The 20,717-nt window shown below is 38.5% G+C and overlaps 1 protein-coding gene across 5 annotated transcripts in view; it reads left to right on the forward strand.

Moving 5' to 3' along the window:
• GDPD4 (glycerophosphodiester phosphodiesterase domain containing 4) overlaps nucleotides 1-20,717 on the forward strand; it is a 177,888-nt gene that overhangs the window by 141,228 nt on the left and 15,943 nt on the right. For 4 of the 5 annotated variants that reach the window (XM_032357925.1, XM_032357922.1, XM_032357920.1 and 1 more), the window contains one exon: nucleotides 2,707-3,504. The exons of the other annotated variant lie outside the window; for it this stretch is intronic. In XM_032357925.1, coding sequence (XP_032213816.1) covers nucleotides 2,707-3,200 — 494 coding nt within the window. In that variant the 3' untranslated portion in view covers nucleotides 3,201-3,504. The remainder of the gene's footprint in view (nucleotides 1-2,706; nucleotides 3,505-20,717) is intronic. 5 annotated transcript variants of the gene reach the window in all.

The following is a 20,717-nucleotide window of genomic DNA, read 5'->3' on the forward strand; positions in this document are numbered from 1 at the left end:
CACTTCCTATCAAGATACCAACAACATTTTTTCACAGAACTAGAACAATTCTAGAATTTGTATGGAACCACAAAAACTCCCAGTAACCAAAGTGATATTGAAAAGCAAAGCTAGAGGCATCATGATTCTGGGATTAAGGTTATATTACAAAGCTATAGTAAGCAAAACAGCATGGTACCTGTACAAAAAAGGTACATAGAGCAATAGCACAGAAAAGAAAAAAAAAAAAAAACCCAGAAGTATACCCACAACTATATGGTCAGTTGATCTTTGACAAAGGAGGAAAGAATATGCAATGAGAAAAGGATAGTGTCTTCACTTTCTTCACTAAGGTGTGCTGGGAAATCTGTACAGCAACATGCAAAAGAATGAAACTAGACACTTTCTTATGCCATACACAAAAATGAGTCAAAATTGATTAAGGACCTAAATGTGAGACCTTAAACCATAAAAATCCTAAAAAAAGCGCACAGGCAGTCATTTCTTCGATTTCAGTTGTAGCAACATCTTTCTAGATATATCTCCTGAGTCAAGGGAAATAAAAGCAAAAATAAAAAGCCTCTGCACTAAAACGGAGACAGTCAACAAAACTAAAAGGCAACTGACATAATGGAAGAAGATATTTGCAAATGAAATAACTGATAAAGGGCTAGTATCCAAAATATATAAAGAACTTATACAACTCAATACCCCAAAAATAAACAGTCCAATTTAAAAATTGACAGAAGACATGAATAGACATTTATGCAAAGAAGACACACAGATGGCCAACAGACACACGAAAATATGTTCAACATCACTCATCATCAGGAAAATACAAATCAAAACCACAAGTCACACCAGTCAGAGTGGCTAAAATAAAAATCACATGAAATGGCAAGTATTGGCAAGGATGTGGGGAAAGAAGAACCCTCAAGCGTTGCTGTGGGAATGCAAACTGTTGTAACCACTGTGGAAATCTGTGGAAGTTCCTCAAAAAAAATTAAAAATAGAACTACCTTATGATTCAGTAATGACTTACTGGGTATTTACCTGAAGAATTTTAAAAAACACTCATTTTAAAGAATACCTGCACCCGTATGTTTATTGCAGCATTATTTACAATAGGCAAATTATGGAAGTAACCCAGGTGTCCATCTGTAGCTGAATGGATAAAGATACACACAGATATAGATGTAGATACACATACACACACACACACACACACACACACAGAGAGAGAGAGAGAGAGAGAGAGAGAGAAAGAATAGAATATTATCCAGCCATAAAAATGAAATATTGCCATTTGCAACAATGTGGATAGATCTAAAGAGTATAATGCTAAGTGAAGTCAGTCAAAGACAAGTACCATATGATTTCACTCATGGAATTTAAGAAACAGAACAAATGAACAAGAGGAAAAGAAAGAAACCAATAAACAGACTCTTAACTACAGAGAATAAACAGACAGTTGCCAGAGGGGGAGGTAGTTAGGGAGTTGGGTGAAATAGGTGAAGGGGATTGAGAGTACATTTCTCTTCATGAGCATTGAGTAGTAGATGGAATTACTGAATCAGTATTATGTACCTGCAATGTAGATAGCGCTATATATTAATTACACTGAAATTGAAATTTTATAAAAATTCTAAGGAATCAACAAACATACCTACTAGAACTGATAAGTGAGCTGAACAGTATCTCAGGATACAAGGTCAATATACAGAAAAATCAGTTTTATGTCTTTATATTAGCAATGAATAACTGGAAACTTAAGAAAATTTTAAATAGCACCATAAATGCAAAATAAGAATAGATTTAAGGCAAATGTTGCAAGCTCTCACAGAGAAGATATGGCTGTCACTGAAAGCTACAAAAGTTTACTGAGAGAAGGCACAAATAAATGGACTAGTATGTCACATTCATGAATTAGAAAACCTGATATCCTAGATATTAGTTGTCATGAAATTGACCAAAAATTCAAGTAAAGTGCTGTTAAAATACCTTCTTCCTGTGAAGCTGACAAAAATGAAGTTCAGGTAAGCAGCCATTTCTTCAAGATTGACATTACACCAAGGGCAAAAACAACTGAATTCTGGGCTTACTTTGGGTTCTTACTGTCTTCTAGATCTTGGCCCCACAATTCCTCACCATATTGTAAAATTATAGATGATTTTAAGATGTTTTCTTGGTTTTAATTATTATCCAGTTTTTAATTTGTGTTTGGTAAGATTCTGTTTCCTAGCTCCATTATGAGAAGTAGTCTCCATTTATTTTTTCTGTCAGATTAAAATAAGTTTTTGAGCACTTATTATGTGGCAGACATTTCTGAGCACAGCATATGTAGTGACAAATAAGACACATTCTCCACCCTTAAAAAGTTCCTATTCTAATTAAGGATGTCTTCATTTGTCTGTTCAAATTGATTAGGAAAACAGCGGTTGTGAAATGCATGAACTTTAAGCAGATGTCACTTCCTGCCTTCTGAGGACTTCCATAGTGATCTAAAGTCTCACAAGATAGACTCTTAAACTCAGGGACCATGCTGAATTGGAAGACCATAATAAAAGCTGCACAAAGTTGGGATAGGGAAAACTAAGGGGGGGGGGGACCTGAGATGGTGTGTGAGGGACTAACATTTTAAGGATGTTAAAATTTCACCACATGACCAGCAAAGATTGGAGAACTGACATTTGAGGAATCTGTGTTTTTGTTGTTTCTATCCCACAGATTCTCAGAGTGTTAGCCACCAAAAGAGAGAACTTGGGAGTCAAGAATCTTCGAATTTATCCATAAATCCTCCTTTCCGAGTTATGGAAATTCCTTGGACTCTAGCATCCCTCTACCCAGCTTTAACCAAGAGCAGAAGGAAACATCCAGGCTCTCACCATCTTTTGGTAGTCCCCAAGAAAAAAGCCAGTGAACCAGAGCAAGTCAGGGAAGTCATCAAACCACTGATGCCTCATGAGGATGCTGTTAGACAGCTGGCATCCCCCAAGAAGTCATTTGAACCCACGTGGGATGATGCCAGAAATTATACTTTCCAAACTGCATTGCCTCCCCTGAAGATGAATAAACCAGCAGTTTCTTCCGTAGAGACCTCTCAGTCTGAAATAGAATCTGAAAATATCCCCAAAAGTAAACCCTCCCAAGAATCTTCTCTTACCATGTTTTCTCCCACAACCAGCATGTTCTCCACTGGGCTGGTTTCAAAGAAGAATTAGCTACACATTGCCTTCCTCTTCCTTTTTGTTTCTGTGCCTAAGAGGGGTAATGGTGGCGACTTGTTAAGAAAGGAGGCAGAAGGGCCATTGAAGCTCTCCGGAGGATCACTCTCATCTAGCACTTTCCATAAAGAATCTCTCAAGAGAATGGGCAAGGGAGTTATTGTTGTTTGAGAACTGGAACTAGCTGTTCTCTGATGTTATAGCGTTTCTCATCGTAACCCTTCATAGTACTCCCCTGCTAAAGGAATGGCTTTCTGCACATCAGTATGGGAATAAAGGCAACCTCTCAGGAACCCAGAAGGTACATGATGTATTATTTGGACCCCTCTGTGATCACTCAGGCTGACAGAGACTAAGGGATGAGTGCAAAAGTAATGCTATCCTTAGTCAAAGAGTAAAAACTGGCATAGGCTTTGGCAAGAGTTGGAGGAAAGATCATCTTACATGTACATCCTGTGATCTAGTGTGCAGTGAGTTGCTTGCTAATAGCTTGTTGATGGCTGGTTCCCCAACGGGATGATGGGCATAATCCCATGCCCACCCAGTGGCCCTAGACCTGAGCAAAAATCAGAGCTTCAGCAAGTATCTGGAGACCTATCAATCTGGAGGATTCAAAAGAAGGAAGGCCTAGCATCTACCAAATGAAAGAAGTGATGCAGTGAGATAAAAGTGGAATATTTTTAAATACTTTATTAATCAAAGCAGGCATAATCTCTAGAGCTTTATCCTCTTGACTGACACTAAGATTAGGATGTTGCCACTGCCCTCAAATAAAAGTCAATCTAGTGGATGAATCAAGATAAACAGAATTATAATAAATAACTAGCTGTAACTATTTATAAATATATTTAAATCTTCAAGGTAACAGTGGAAGAGCTATCACCAGACATGCTAGACAGTATTAGTCCGAAACAACTTTAATACCAATCTTAGATTCTTTATTTGTGCTTTTAATAAAACTTGTGGTAAAGGGATGCCTGGGTAGCTCAGTCAGTTAAGCATCTGACTCTTGATTTCAGCTCAGGTCATGATCTCAGGGTCATGGGATCAAATTCCAAACCCAGATCCATGCTTAGCAGGGAGTCTGCTTGAAGTTCTCTTTCCTCTTCCTCTGTCCCTCCTCTCTCTTTCTCTCATAAATCTTTTTTTTTTTTTAAAGTAAAAATAAAAAGCTTCTGCCCAGCAAAGGAAACAAGAGAGTGAAAGGGCAACCTACAGAATGGGAGAAAAATAGTTGCAACCACATATCTAATGAAGAGTTAATATCCAAAATATAAGGAACTTCTACAATTCCACAGTAAATACAAACATACATATGTACAAACACATATACCTGATTAAAAAGTGGGAATAGGACCTGAATAGGCATTTCTCAAAAGAAGACATGCAAATGGCCAACAGATACATGAAAACATCTCTAATTATCAGGAAAATTGTAATCAAAACCACAAAGAGAAATCACCCCACACCTGTTATACTGTCTATTGTCAAAAAGACAAAAAATAACATATATTAGTAAGGATGGAAATAAAAGTAAATTCTTGTATACTGTTCATGGGAATGTAAATTGTTAGAGCCATTATGGAAAACTGTAGAGAGGTGCCTCAAAAAAATAATAAATACAACTACCATATGGTCCAGCAATCCTACTATTGGGTATACACCCAAAGGAAATTAAATCAGTACCATGAAGAGATAGTTGTATTCCCATGTTTATTGCAGCACTGTTCACAATAACCGAGATATGGAAAGAACCTAAATGTTTGTTAATGGATAAAGTGCGTGTGTGTGTGTGTGTGTGTACATACACATATATAAACACACATATACACATGATGGAATTTTTTTTTCAGCTTTCTCTTGGTTTCTATGTGGATGGAATATATTTTTTAATCCCTTCATGTTCAGTCTGTGTATCCTTGAAGTGAGTCTCTTGTAGGCAGCATATAGGTGGGTCTTGTTTTTTATCCATTCAGTCACACTCTGTCTTTTCATTGGAGAACTTAGTCCATTTACATTTAAAGTAATTATTTACAGGTATAGGCTTATTGCCATTTTGTTAATTGTTTTCTGGCTGTTTTATCATTCTGTTTCTTTTTCTCTTGCTCTCTCCCTTTGTAATTTGAAGATTTTCTGTAGTGGCATACTTAGACTCTTTTCTATTTATTTTTGTATATATTCTGCAGGGCTTTGCTCTGTGTTTATGATAAAGCTTATATAAAACATAATAGTCTACTTTAAGTAGATAACCACTTTAGTTTGAACACATTCTAAAGCTCTACATTTTTACTCTCCCACCACCACATTTTGTGTTTTCAATGTCACAGTTTACACCTTTTGTCTTATGTATCCATTAAAAATTATTATAGTTATATTTTTATTGCTTTTGTCTTTTAGCCTTTAGATCTGTAAGTGATTAACACACCACCATTACATTAGATTATTCTGAGTTTAACTGTATATTTACCTTCACCAATGAGATTGGTACTTTCATATATTTTCCTGTTACTAATTAGCACTCTTTCATATCAGCTCAAAGAAGTCCCATTAACATTTATTTTAAGGTGAGTCTAGTGGTGCTAAACTCTTTCAAGTGTTGTTTGTCTGGAAAACCCTTTAACTCAATTCTTTTTTTTTTTTAAGATTTTATTTATTTATTTGACAGAGAGAGATCACAAGTAGGCAGAGAGAGAGATCACAAGTAGGCAGAGAGGCAGGCAGAGAGAGAGAGAGAGGAGGAAGCAGGCTCCCTGCTGAGCAGAGAGCCCGATGCGGGGCTCGATCCCAGGACACTGAGATCATGACCCGAGCGGAAGGCAGCTGCTTTAACCCACTGAGCCACCCAGGTGCCCCCTTTTAACTCAATTCTTAACACTAACTTTGCTGGATAGAATATTCTTGGTAACACTTTTTTTTTCCTTTAGTACATTGAATACATTGTGTCACTTTCTTCTGGCCTGCAAAGTAGTCTAATGGTGGGTTCCCCTGTAAGTAACAAGTTGTTTTCCTCTTGCTGCTTTTAAGAGTATCTCCTTGTCTTTAGCTTTTGATAATGTGTCTTGGTATGGGTCTCTGATTCATCCTCTTTGAAACTTTCTAGGTTTCCTGGATTTGGATGTCTGCTTCATTCACCAGATTAGGGAAGTTTTCAACCATTATTTCTTCAGATAAGTTTTCTACCCCTTTCCCTCTCTTCTCTCTTTCTGGAACCCCTGTAAAGTGCATATTTGTCCACTTGATGTGGCCCAATAAGTTCCTTAAGTAATCTTCACTATTTTTTATTCTTTTCACTCTTCTGATTAAATGAATTCCACTGCCCTGTCTTCAAGTTTCCTTGTCCTGTGTTAGCTTTATCTAGTCTGCTGTTGAACCCCTCTATTCAATTTTTCCAGCTCATTTATCGTATTATTCCAGTCTGTAATTTTTGTTTGGTACTTTCTTGTATTTTCTGTCTCTTTGTTGAAATTCTTACCTTTTTCATTCATTATTTTCCTGATTGTGGTGAGCATTTTCATTGTCATTCTCTTCAACTCTTTATTAGGTAAATCACTTATCCCCTTTTCATTAAGGTATTTTTCTGAGGTTTTGTCTTGTTCTGACATTTCAAACATATTCCTCTATTTCTTCATTTTCCTTGATGCTCTGTGTTGATTTCCATGCCTTAGGTGAAACAACCGTTCTCTCTGAGTCTTGAAAGAGTGGTCTGATGTAGGAACTGAACCTTATTATTCAACTCTGCCCTAGCTCTTGTTGTCTCTCAAACCTTTGTGATTGTCTAAGCAGGACTGTTCTTAGGGGCTTCAGTAGTTGAGGGTGTGTCAAGACCTATCAGTGTGCAAAAGAGAGAGGGCTCTCAGCACCTATGTACAGGCTAATAAGAAGTCAGATCCTCAGCAACTTTTAAAGTATGCAAATATACCTCTTTCAAGGGAAGACTAGGAAATGGATGTTTCTCTCTTTCTCCCTCTGCACTGAGCAATAAGGATATAACCAGTTATAAGCTATATATTTGTTTACTCCCATTTTGTTGAACCTGTGAACACTAACCTGCTAGTTACCAGAGCCAGGCTCTGGTAATCAAGGGATGTGTCAAGGGATCAAGGGATGTGTCTTCCAGGTAGCAGCCACAAAAGCCAGGTTACCAGATGGGTATACAAACTCCTTCTTGGAGACAACAGCAACCCGGATTAAGGCAGAGGGAGAGCATGAAGATGGTTCCTACTGGCCCTCCTGGTCTCTGGAGAGGATTGCACTTGGCCTCTAGACATGGGTTAAATTAAAAGGCTGCCTCTTTAAGTTTTTAAGATAAGCTGTAGCTTTTAAGATAAGCAAATAGTCCTGTTTCACAGAGAGACTAGGTATTTCTGTCTGCTCACTCTATGCTATGCTTTAGGGGAATAGTCAGTTAAGAATTGTTTCTCTATTATTGTCCTGTGAGATGCATGAATTTTGGCCCCATTAGCCACCAGAGTCAGGCAATCAAGGGGCATGCCCTGGGCAGCAGCTACAAAAATCAGGGCAGCAAACATGTGCTCAGAATCCCTTCTAGGAAATACTGTTAACCTGGAGCAAGGCAGAGGGAGAACATAAAGATGGCACCCACCAGCTACTGTGCTCTTTGGAGAGTATTGCAGTTGGCCCCTAGATGTTTGTTAAGTTTGCAGACTGTCCTTCTAGCTGCAGCTATTAAAATAAACAAGTAAGCCTCTTTCATGAAACGACTGGGTGTGTTATACTCTTATGCCTCTGCATGGGTCCTGGGTGTTCACTGTGGTGAATCCACTTGTGTCCTTGAAATATGGTCTTTAAGTTGCTATAGCCTTGCTATAGCAAGGATTGATAGATGGATTTGGTAGATACAATCCCCACTGGCCTTCAAAGCTAGATGTTTTGAGGGATCATCTTTCAGACAGAAGTCTTAAATGTTGGGACACCAGATGCAGGGTCCAAGCTCTTTGCTCCTCAGAGAGACGCCAGAAGGGAGTTTCTTCTGGTTGTGCATTGCCATGCTAGGGGTGAGGTTTATGGCAAGATTGTGTCTGCAGTCCCTCCTCTTTTTTTCATTGTGAGTTTTTTCTTGTTTGCCCAGTCGAGAGAAAGAGCTTGGTTAGTTTCTGGTGTGGGATATTATTCAGCCATAGAAAAGAAGGAAATCCTGTCATTTGTAACACCATGGATGAAATTGGAGGACACTGTGTTAAGTTGAATAAGGCAGATGTAGAAAGACAAATATTCCCTAATCTTACTTACATGTGAGATCTAAAACAGTCAAACTCTTGGAAGCAGAGAATAGAATGGTGGATGCTAGGTTGAGAAAGAAATGGGGAGATAAAATCACAGGGTACAGAGTTTTAGTTATACAAGATGAATAATTTCTGGAGATCTAATACATAGCAGTATAACTATATTTACCAATGCTGTGTTTTATCCTTGAAATATGCTTACCCATTAAACAATAACTCCTCATTTCTCCCTGAATTCCTTGGCAACCACTGTTCTGTTTTTTGTTTCTGTGATTTTGATTATTCTAAGTGCCTGATATGAGTGGAATTATGCAGTATTTGTCCTTTTGTGACTGGTTTATTTTGCTTATCATAAGACTTCAAGGTTCATCCGTTCTAGGCTCATCCATGTTGTAACATGTATCAGAATTTCCTTCCTTTTTAAGACTGAATAATACTCCTTTATGGGTGTGGACCATGTTCTGTTTATTTATCAATCCATGGACATGTAGGTTGTTTTCACCTTTTAGCTATTGTGAATCATACTGCTATAAACATGGGCACACAAATATCTATTACTGTCCCTGCTTTTAATTTTTTTGAAGTATATACCTAGAAGTGGAATTGCTGGATAATACAATACTGTCTTTAATTTTTGAGGAACTGCCATTCCACTTTCACAGTGGCTGCACCATTTTTCATTTCCAAAGCCCTGTAAAAGGGTTCTAATTTCCCCCACATTCTCCCCAACTTCTCTTATTTTCTATCTTTTTTATAGTTGACATCCTAGTAGGTGTGAGGTTGTATGACATTGCAGTTTCCATTTGTGTTTCCCAAATAAGTTGTGGTGATGAATATCTTTTCATGTGCCTTTTTTTTTTTTTTTTTTTTTTTTTTTTTAGAGAGAGAGAGAGAGAAAGTACATGCACGCATTGTGGGGAGGCAGAGAGAGAGGAGAGAGAATCTTAAGCAGGCTCTGCACCCAGCATGAGGCTTGGTCTCATAACCCTGAGATCATCACCTGAGCTGAAATCAGGAGTTGGTTGCTCAACCAACTGGGCCCCCTACGTGCCCTGTTTTTCATGTGATCATTGACAATTTGTATATATCTTCTTTGGGAAAATATCTGTTTAAATACTTAGGCTATTTTATTTTTTGCTTTTTTTTTTTTTTTAGAATTTTTCTTTTCTTCTTTCTTTTTTTTTGATAATCACAGTCTCACTTTCAATGTCATGGTGCGAACTGAGAAATTCCCACCCCCTTGCTTTTTCATTGCCGATGATAACAGGAATATAAATCACAAGATGTGCAATTATACCTAAAAATGCTAGATGTCTCTTAATGCAAAAAAAAGAAAAAAAAGAAAAAAAATAGGCTGTTTCTCATAAAAATAGATTGCATGCTATGCTTTTTTGTTGGACCTACCACAGTATATGTACTTCCAAATGTCATTTTAAAATGCAAAAACAGCTGCAAAAATCACATCCTTTTGTGGCTTTCCTTTTAATTGTAACATTTAGGAAATTAGCATTTAGGGCCAAGATAATTCCAGTAAAATAAGATAGTGAATTATACTTATTTAAAAATGAAGCCACATTAAAATACAATTACAGTTCATATTCTTTTCTTGATACTAACGCATTCACATTTATATTTTACAATTTATTGAGGCTTGCTATTTGAAATAATTATCATTGATTAAGGAAAGAGGTGCATTTTTAAAAGTATGATTAGTAAATATGTAATATTTAATGGAAATCATACAGTACCAGCGACAGCCAATATCACCTCATATTTTAAAACACAGTTCTTGACTTTATAATTATGAGTCGCTCCTCAGAATGGTTGGGACTTCGTTTTAAGTTAAGAGCGAGCATCTTTTTTTTTTTTTTTAAATAAACATATATTTTTATCCCCAGGGGTACAGGTCTGTGAATCACCAGGTTTACACACTTCACAGCACTCACAAAGCACATACCCTCCCCAATGTCCATAATCCCACCCCCTTCTCCCAACCTCCCTCCACCCAACAACCCTCAGTTTGTTTTGTGAGATTAAGAGTCACTTATGGTTTGTCTACCTCCCAATCCCATCTTGTTTCATTGATTCTTCTCCTACCCACTTAAGCCCCCATGTTGCATCACCACTTCCTCATATCAGGGAGATCATATGATAGTTGTCTTTCTCCGCTTGACTTATTTCGCTAAGCATGATATGTTCTAGTTCTATCCATGTTGTCGCAAATGGCAAGATTTCATTTCTTTTGATGGCTGCATAGTATTCCATTGTGTATATATACCACATCTTCTTTATCCATTCATCTGTTGATGGACATCTAGCTTCTTTCCATAGTTTGGCTATTGTGGACATTGCTGCTATAAACATTCGGGTGCACATGCCCCTTTGGATCACTATGTTTGTATCTTTAGGGTAACAACCCAGTAGAGCAATTGCTGGGTCATAGGGCAGTTCTATTTTCAACATTTTGAGGAACCTCCATGCTGTTTTCCAGAGTGGCTGCACCAGCTTGCATTCCCACCAACAGTGTAGGAGGGTTCCCCTTTCTCCGCATCCTCACCAGCATCTGTCATTTCCTGACTTGTTGATTTTAGCCATTCTGACTGGTGTGAGGTGATATCACATTGTGGTTTTGATTTGTATTTCCCTGATGCCGAGTGATATGGAGCACTTTTTCATGTGTCTGTTGGCCATCTGGATTTCTTCTTTGCAGAAATGTCTGTTCATGTCCTCTGCCCCTTTCTTTCTTTTTTTTTTTTTTTTTTAAAGATTTTATTTATTTATTTGACAGAGAGAGATCACAAGTAGGCAGAGAGGCTGTCCTCTGCCCCTTTCTTGATTGGATTATTTGTTCTTTGGGTGTTGAGTTTGCTAAGTTCTTTATAGATTTTGGACACTAGTCCTTTATCTGATATGTCGTTTGCAAATATCTTCTCCCATTCTGTCAGTTGTCTTGTGATTTTGTTAACTGTTTCCTTTGCTGTGCAAAAGCTTTTGATCTTGATGAAATCCTAATAGTTCATTTTTGCCCTTGCTTCCCTTGCCTTTGGCGATGTTCCTAGGAAGATGTTGCTGCGGCTGAGATCGAAGAGGTTGCTGCCTGTGTTCTCCTCAAGGATTTTGATGGATTCCTTTCTCACATTGAGGTCCTTCATCCATTTTGAGTCTATTTTCATGTGTGGTGTAAGGAAATGGTCCAATTTCATTTTTCTGCATGTGGCTGTCCAATTTTCCCAGCACCATTTATTGAAGAGGCTGTCTTTTTTCCACTGGACATTCTTTCCTGCTTTGTCAAAGATTAGTTGACCATAGAGTTGAGGGTCTATTTCTGGGCTCTCTATTCTGTTCCATTGATCTATGTGTCTGTTTTTGTGCCAGTACCATGCTGTCTTGATGATCACAGCTTTGTAATAGAGCTTGAAGTCCGGAATTGTGATGCCACCAACTTTCGCTTTCTTTTTCAATATCCCTTTGACTATTCGAGGTCTTTTCTGGTTCCATATAAATTTTAGGATTATTTGTTCCATTTCTTTGAAAAAGATGGATGGTACTTTGATAGGAATTGCATTAAATGTGTAGATTGCTTTAGGTAGCATAGACATTTTCACAATATTTATTCTTCCAATCCAGGAGCATGCAACATTTTTCCATTTCTTTGTGTCTTCCTCAATTTCTTTCATGAGTACTTTATAGTTTTCTGAGTATAGATTCTTTGCCTCTTTGGTTAGGTTTATTCCTAGGTATCTTATGGTTTTGGGTGCAATTGTAAATAGGATTGACTCCTTAATTTCTCTTTCTTCTGTCTTGTTGTTGGTGTAGAGAAATGCAACTGATTTCTGTGCATTGATTTTATATCCTGCCACTTTACTGAATTCCTGTACAAGTTCTAGCAGTTTTGGAGTGGAGTCTTTTGGGTTTTCCACATATAGTATCATATCATCTGCGAAGAGTGATAATTTGACTTCTTCTTTGCCGATTTGGATGCCTTTAATTTCCTTTTGTTGTCTAATTGCTGAGGCTAGGACCTCTAGTACTATGTTGAATAGCAGTGGTGATCATGGACATCTCTGCCGTGTTCCTGACCTTAGCGGAAAAGCTTTCAGTTTTTCTCCATTGAGAGTGATATTTGCGGTGGGTTTTTCATAGATGGCTTTGATGATATTGAGGTATGTGCCCTCTATCCCTACACTTTGAAGAGTTTTGATCAGGAAGGGATGCTGTACTTTGTCAAATGCTTTTTCAGCATCTATTGAGAGTATCATATGGTTCTTGTTCTTTCTTTTATTGATGTGTTGTATCACATTGACTGATTTGCGGATGTTGAACCAACCTTGCAGCCCTGGAATAAATCCCACTTGGTCGTGGTGAATAATCCTTTTAATGTACTGTTGAATCCTATTGGCTAGTATTTTGGTGAGAATTTTCGCATCTGTGTTCATCAAGGATATTGGTCTATAGCTCTCTTTTTTGATGGGATCCTTGTCTGGTTTTGGGATCAAGGTGATGCTGGCCTCATAAAATGAGTTTGGAAGTTTTCCTTCCATTTCTATTTTTTGGAACAGTTTCAGGAGAATAGGAATTAGTTCTTCTTCAAATGTTTGGTAGAATTCCCCTGGGAAGCCGTCTGGCCCTGGGCTTTTGTTTGTTTGGAGATTTTTTTTTTTTAAAGATTTTATTTATTTATTTGACAGAGAGAGATCACAGTAGGCAGAGAGGCAGGCAGAGAGAGAGGAAGGGAAGCAGGCCCCCTGCTGAGCAGAGAGCCCGATGTGGGACTCGATCCCAGGACCCTGAGATCATGACCTGAGCCGAAGGCAGCGGCTTAACCCACTGAGCCACCCAGGCGCCCCTGTTTGGAGATTTTTAATGACTGTTTCAATCTCCTTACTGGTTATGGGTCTGTTCAGGCTTTCTATTTCTTCCTGGTTCAGTTGTGGTAGTTTATATGTTTCTAGGAATGCACCCATTTCTTCCAGATTGTCAAATATGTTGGCGTAGAGTTGCTCATAGTATGTTCTTATAATAGTTTGTATTTCTTTGGTGTTAGTTGTGATCTCTCCTCTTTCATTCATGATTTTATTTATTTGGGTCCTTTCTCTTTTCTTTTTGATAAGTTGGGCCAAGGGTTTATCAATTTTATTAATTCTTTCAAAGAACCAGCTCCTAGTTTCGTTGATTTGTTCTATTGTTTTTTTGGTTTCTATTTCATTGATTTCTGCTCTGATCTTTATGATTTCTCTTCTCCTGCTGGGCTTAGGGTTTCTTTCTTGTTCTTTCTCCAGCTCCTTTAGGTGTAGGGTTAGGTTGTGTACCTGAGACCTCTCTTGTTTCTTGAGAAAGGCTTGTACCGCTATATATTTTCCTCTCAGGACTGCCTTTGTTGTGTCCCACAGATTTTGAACCGTTGTATTTTCATTATCATTTATTTTTTTTTAATTTTTTATTTTTTATAAACATATATTTTTATCCCCAGGGGTACAGGTCTGTGAATCACCAGGTTTACACACTTCACAGCACTCACCAAAGCACATACCCTCCCCAATGTCCATAATCCCACCCCCTTCTCCCAAACCTCCTCCTCCCAGCAACTCTCAGTTTGTTTTGTGAGATTAAGAGTCACTTATGGTTTGTCTCCCTCCCAATCCCATCTTGTATTTCCATGATTTTTTTCAATTCTTCTTTAATTTCCCGGTTGACCCATTCATTCTTTAGAAGGATGCTGTTTAGTCTCCATGTATTTGGGTCCTTTCCAAACTTCCTTTTGTGGTTGAGTTCTAGCTTTAGAGCAATGTGGTCTGAAAATATGCATGGAATGATCCCAATCTTTTGATACCGGTTGAGTCCTGATTTAGGACTGAGGATGTGATCTATTCTGGAGAATGTTCCATGTGCACTAGAGAAGAATGTGTATTCTATTGCTTTGGGATGAAATGTTCTGAATATATCTGTGATGTCCATCTGGTCCAGTGTGTCGTTTAAGGCCTTTATTTCCTTGCTGATCTTTTGCTTGGATGATCTGTCCATTTCAGTGAGGGGAATGTTAAAGTCCCCTACTATTAATGTATTATTGTTGATATATTTCTTTGATTTTGTTATTAATTGGTTTATATAGTTGGCTGCTCCCACGTTGGGGGCATAGATATTTAAAATTGTTAGATCTTCTTGTTGGACAGACCCTTTGAGTATGATATAGTGTCCTTCCTCATCTCTTATTATAGTCTTTGGCTTAAAATCTAATTGATCTGATATAAGGATTGCCACTCCTGATTTCTTCTGATGTCCATTAGCATGGTAAATTCTTTTCCACCCCCTCACTTTAAATCTGGAGGTGTCTTCGGGCTTAAAATGAGTTTCTTGGAGGCAACATATAGATGGGTTTTGTTTTTTTATACATTCTGATACCCTGTGTCTTTTGATTGGGGCATTTAGCCCATTTACATTCAGGGTAACTATTGGGAGATATGAATTTAGTGCCATTGTATTGCCTGTAAGGTGACTGTTACTGTATATGGTCTCTGTTCCTTTCTGATCTACCACTTGTAGGCTCTCTCTTTGCTTAGAGGACCCCTTTCAATATTTCCTGTAGAGCTGGTTTGGTGTTTCCAAATTCTTTCAGTTTTTGTTTGTCCTGGAAGCTTTTAATCTCTCCTTCTATTTTCAATGATAGCCTAGTTGGATATAGTATTCTTGGCTGCATGTTTTTCTCGTTTAGTGCTCTGAAAATATCATGCCAGCTCTTTCTGGCCTGCCAGGTCTCTGTGGATAAGGCAGCTGCCAATCTAATATTTTTACCATTGTATATTACAGACTTCTTTTCCCGGGCTGCTTTCAGGATTTTCTCTTTGTCACTGAGACTTGTAAATTTTACTATTAGGTGATGGGGTGTGGGCCTATTCTTATTGATTTTGAGGGGCGTTCTCTGAACCTCCTGAATTTTGATGCTCGTTCCCTTTGCCATATTGGGGAAATTCTCCCCAATAATTCTCTCCAGTATACCTTCTGCTCCCCTCTCTCTTTCTTCTTCTTCTGGAATCCCAATTATTCTAATGTTGTTTCATCTTATGGTGTCACTTATCTCTCGAATTCTCCCCTCGTGGTCCAGTAGCTGTTTGTCCCTCTTTTGCTCAGCTTCTTTATTCTCTGTCATTTGGTCTTCTATATCACTAATTCTTTCTTCTGCCTCATTTATCCTAGCAGTGAGAGCCTCCATTTTTGATTGCACCTCATTAATAGCTTTTTTGATTTCAACTTGGTTAGATTTTAGTTCTTTTATTTCTCCAAAAAGGGCTTTTATATCTCCCGAGAGGGTTTCTCTAATATCTTCCATGCCTTTTTCGAGCCCGGCTAGAACCTTGAGAATTGTCATTCTGAACTCCAGATCTGACATATTACCAATGTCTGTATTGATTAGGTCCCTAGCCTTCGGTACTGCCTCTTGTTCTTTTTTTTTGTGGTGAATTTTTCCGTCTTGTCATTTTGTCCAGATAAGAGTATATGAAGGAGCAAGTAAAATACTAAAAGGGTGGCAACAACCCCAGGAAAATATGCTTTAACCAAATCAGAAGAGATCCCAAATCGTGAGGGGGGAGAAAGGGGATAAAAAGAGGTTCAGAAAGTAAGAAAGAAAAAAAAAAAGAAAGAAAAGAATTAAAAAAAAAAAGAAAACGAATAAAGAAAAATATAAAAAAGAAAAAATATATATATTAGATAAACTAGTTAAAAAACTTTAAAAAAGAAAAGGCTAAAAGTTAAAAAAAAAATTTTACCAGAAGGCGAGAAAAAAAAATGAAAAAGAAAAAAATTAAATTAACTGCAAGACTAAAGAATCATGGGGAGAAAGCCATGAGATCCATGCTTTGCTTTCTCCTCCTCTGGAATTCTGCTGCTCTCCTTGGTATTGAACCCGCACTCCTTGGTAGGTGAACTTGGTCTTGGCTGGATTTCTTGTTGATCTTCTCGGGGAGGGGCCTGGTGTAGTGATTCTCAAGTGTCTTTGCCCCAGGCGGAATTGCACCACCCTTACCAGGGGCCGGGCTGAGTAATCCGCTTGGGTTTGCTTTCAGGAGCTTTTGTTCCCTGTGCGCTTTCTGTAGAGTTCCGGAGGACGGGAATAAAAATGGCGGCCTCCTGGTCTCCGGCCGGAGGAGCTCAGAGCCCGGGGCCCCACTTCTCAGTGTGCCCTCAGAGAACAGCGCCCAGTTACTCCCATCTGCCTGACCTCTGGCCACGCTCCGAGCTCACCGAGTCTGTGACCGGTTCAAACTAACACCGAGCTGTGAGCTCACTGTCGGCTCTGTCTCTGTAGCCGGCTTTCCCGTTCCAATACCCGCAAGCTCTGCGACACTCAGACACCCCCGATCCTTCTGTGACCCTGTGGGACCTGAGGCCACGCTGACCCCACGTGGGCTTCGCCCCGGTTTAGCCTCTGGAGTGATGTCCCTCAGCAGAACAGACTTTTAAAAGTCCTGATTTTGTGCTCCGTTGCTCCGCCGCTTGCCAGGAGCCGGCCCCTCCCCCCGGGGTCTATCTTCCCGTCGCCTTGGATTCACGTCTCCGCCAGTCCTACCTTTCAGAAAGTGGTTGTTTTTCTGTTTCCAGAATTGCTGTTCTTCTTCTCTTCGATCTGCCGATGGATTTTCAGGTGTTTACAATCTTTAGATAAGCTATCTAGCTGATCTCCTGCTAGCTGAAGTAGTCTAAGCCTGCTACTTCTCCGCCATCTTGACTCCTACCCTATTTTTTGCTATTTTTAAATTTAAATTTAATTAGCCAAGGTATAGTACATCATTAGTTTCTGATACAATGTTCAGTGATTCATTAGTTAAGTGTATCACCCAGGGCTCATCCTATCATGTACCCTCTTTAATGATTGGCCTTAGGCTGTTTTAAAATCTGGTTGTTCATTTTGTTGTTGTTCAGTTTTAGGAGTTCTTTATGTGTTCTCAATATCAATCTCTTATTAGATATGTGATTTAAAAATACTTTCTCCCATTCTGTGGTTTGCCTTTTGTATTCTTGATTAGTGTCATTTGATGCACAAAAGTTTTTAATTTTCATGAAGTCCAGTTTGTCTATTTTTTCTCTTGTTTCCTCTGTCTTTGGTGTTATATCCAAGAAAACATTGCCAAACCCAGTGTCATGAAGATTTACTCCACAGTTCCTTCAAAGAGTTTTATAGTTCTATTTTATACCTTTAGATCTTTGATCTATTTCAAGTTCATTTTTATATATGGTGCAAGGTAAGTGTCCAACTTTTGTACATGGAAGAAAGTGTCCATTCTTTTGTACAGGGATATCCAGTTTTCCTAGCACCATTTTTTGAAGAGATTGTCCTTTTCTCATTGAATGGTCTTATAATCCTTGACTGAAAATTAGCCATATATAAACTCATTTATTAGTGGGTTTTCTATCCTATTCCATTGGTCTATAGATTTGTCTTTATGCTAGTACTACACTGTTTGATTACTGTAGCATTATAATAAGTTTCAAAATCAGAAGTTATGTGAGTCCTTCAACTTTATGATTCTTTTTCAAGATTGCTCTGGATTTCCAGGGTCCCTTGAGATTCATATGGATTTTAAGATATAAAAAGTGCCTTTTGAATCTTTTGTTAACATTTAATATATTATTTGCCCCAGAGGTACAGGTCTACGAATCATCAGGCTTACATATTTCATAGCACTCACCATAGCACATACCCTCCCCAATATCCATAACCCAGGCACCCTATCCATACTCCCCCAACCCCCAGCAACTCTCAGTGTGTTTCATGAGTTTAAGAGTCTCTTATGGTTTCTCTTCCTCTGATCTCATCTTGTTTAATTTTTTCCCTCCGTACCCACCACAACCTCCTGCCCTGCCTCCATCATTTGGTCTTCTATATCACAAATGCTCTCTTCTGCCTCATTTATCCTAGCAGTTAGACCCTCCATTTAAAAAAAAAATTTAACTTGGTTAGATTTTAGTTCTATAGTTAATAGCTTTTTTAAATTTATTTTTTTATTTATTGGGAGAAGATATTTGCAAATGACAGTACAGACAAAAGGTTGATATCCAGGATCTATAAAGAACTCCTCTAACTCAACACACACAAAACAGACAATCATATAAAAAAAATGGGCAGAAGATATGAACAGACACTTCTCCAATGAAGACATACAAATAGCTATCAGACACATGAAAAAATGTTCATCATCACTAGCCATCAGGGAGATTCAAATTAAAACCACATTGAGATATCACCTTACACCAGTTAGAATGGCCAAAATTAGCAAGACAGGAAACAACATGTTTTGGAGGGGATGTGGAGAAAGGGGAACCCTCTTACACTGTTGGGGGAAATGCAAGTTGGTGCAGCCACTTTGGAGAACAGTGTGGAGATTCCTCAAGAAATTAAAAATAGAACTTCCCTATGACCCTGCAATTGCACTACTGGGTATTTACCCCAAAGATACAGATGTAGTGAAAAGAAGCGCCATCTGTACCCCAATGTTTATAGCAGCAATAGCCACGGTCGCCAAACTGTGGAAAGAACCAAGATGCCCTTCAACAGACGAATGGATAAAGAAGATGTGGTCCAGATACACTAGGGAGTATTATGCCTCCATCAGAAAGGATGAATACCCAACTTTGTAGCTTTTTAAATTTCAACTTGTTTAGACTTTAGTTCTTTTATTTCTCCAGAAAGGGATTCTCTAATATCTTCCATGCTTTTTTTGAGCCCAGCTAGCACCTTGATAGTCATCATTCTGAACTCTAGTTCTGACATATTACAAATGTCCATATTGATTAGGTCCCTAGCCATTGGTACTGCCTCTTGGGGGTGTGTGTGTGTGTGTGTGTGTGTGTGTGTGTGTGGTGATTCTGCCTTGTCATTTTACCCAGATAAGAATAGATGAATAAAACAACAAAATACTAAAAGGGTAGCAACATAAATATCTACACTAACCAAATCAGAAGAGACCAAAACCAGGGGACGAAGAAAGGAGGAGAAAAAGAAAAGAAAAGAAAAAAATGTATATATATATATAGAGAGAGAGAGAGAGATTGGTGAATAGAATAGAGCCACATGTGTATTTTGGTCTGTTAGAAGAAACTATTTTTCAAGATTTTAAAGAAAGAAAAAAATATATATATGGGTAAACATGATGAAGGGATGGAATATGACTCTAAAGATGAAATTAGAAAAGATTCTTAAAAAGGAATTGATAAGAAGTTAGTTGAAAGAAGAAAAATAAAGAAAAGAATATGATCAGGCTGGAGACTAGAACAAAGCCATGTACTATATTTAGGATATATTTTGATCTATTAGAAGAATTATATCCCAAAATTTTAAAGAAGAAAAAAATCTATCTATCTATATATATATAATAAGACTAAATACAATGAAGGGATAAAATATGACTATGATAATGAAAATTTTAAAATATTTTTTAAGGTATTGAAAGATAAAATAGTTTAAAAAGTTATAAAAGGAAAGTGGAAAATTTTAAAAAACAATTTTAAAACAAGAAAAAAATAATTTAACTTTGAAAGACTAAAGAATCATGGACAAAAAATCCATGAATTCTATTGTTGCTTTTCCCTAGCTCTGCAGTTCCTCAGTTCTCATTGATTAGTGAACTTGGTCTTGGCTGGATGGTCTTGCTGATCTTCTGGGGGAGGGGCCTGTTGCAGTGATTCTCAAATGTCTTTGCATGAGGCAGAATTGAACTGCCCTTGCCAGGGGCCAGGCTAAGTATTCTGCTTGGGTTTGCTCTTGAGAGCTTTTGTTCCCTGAATGCTTTTCCGACAGCTTTGGAGGACAGGAATGAAAATGACGGTCTCTCAATCTCCAGCCAGTAGGAGCTCAGGAGAGCTCAGGGCCCCACTCCCTAGTGCGCCCTTGGAGAAAAGCGGTTAATCACTACTGTCTCCCTGGTCTCTGGCTGCATTCCGTGCTCACCAGCCTGTCACTGAGCATTTCTATCTCTGGCGCACGGCCCTGTTTGGAGTCTCCAAACCTAGCAGATTCCTGCTGCTCTACTCTTCAGTGGAGGAAGATGGAGCTCCATGGGTCTCCCACTTGTGGGGTCACTGCTCAAAGAGTGGTGGCCCAACTGGTTTAAGGTAACCCCAAGCTGAGAGCCCACTCCTTAGCTCTGTCTCTGCAGCAGGCTTCCCCACTCCAGTACCCGGCAGCTCTGCCACACTCAGATACCCCTGATCTTTCTATGACCCCAAGGGACTGGAGAGCACACTCTCCCCATGAGGGCTCCACCCCCGACTTAGCCTC

The sequence above is a fragment of the Mustela erminea genome, chromosome 9 (genome assembly GCF_009829155.1).
Source record: "Mustela erminea isolate mMusErm1 chromosome 9, mMusErm1.Pri, whole genome shotgun sequence".
Taxonomy (NCBI): Eukaryota; Metazoa; Chordata; class Mammalia; order Carnivora; family Mustelidae; genus Mustela; species Mustela erminea.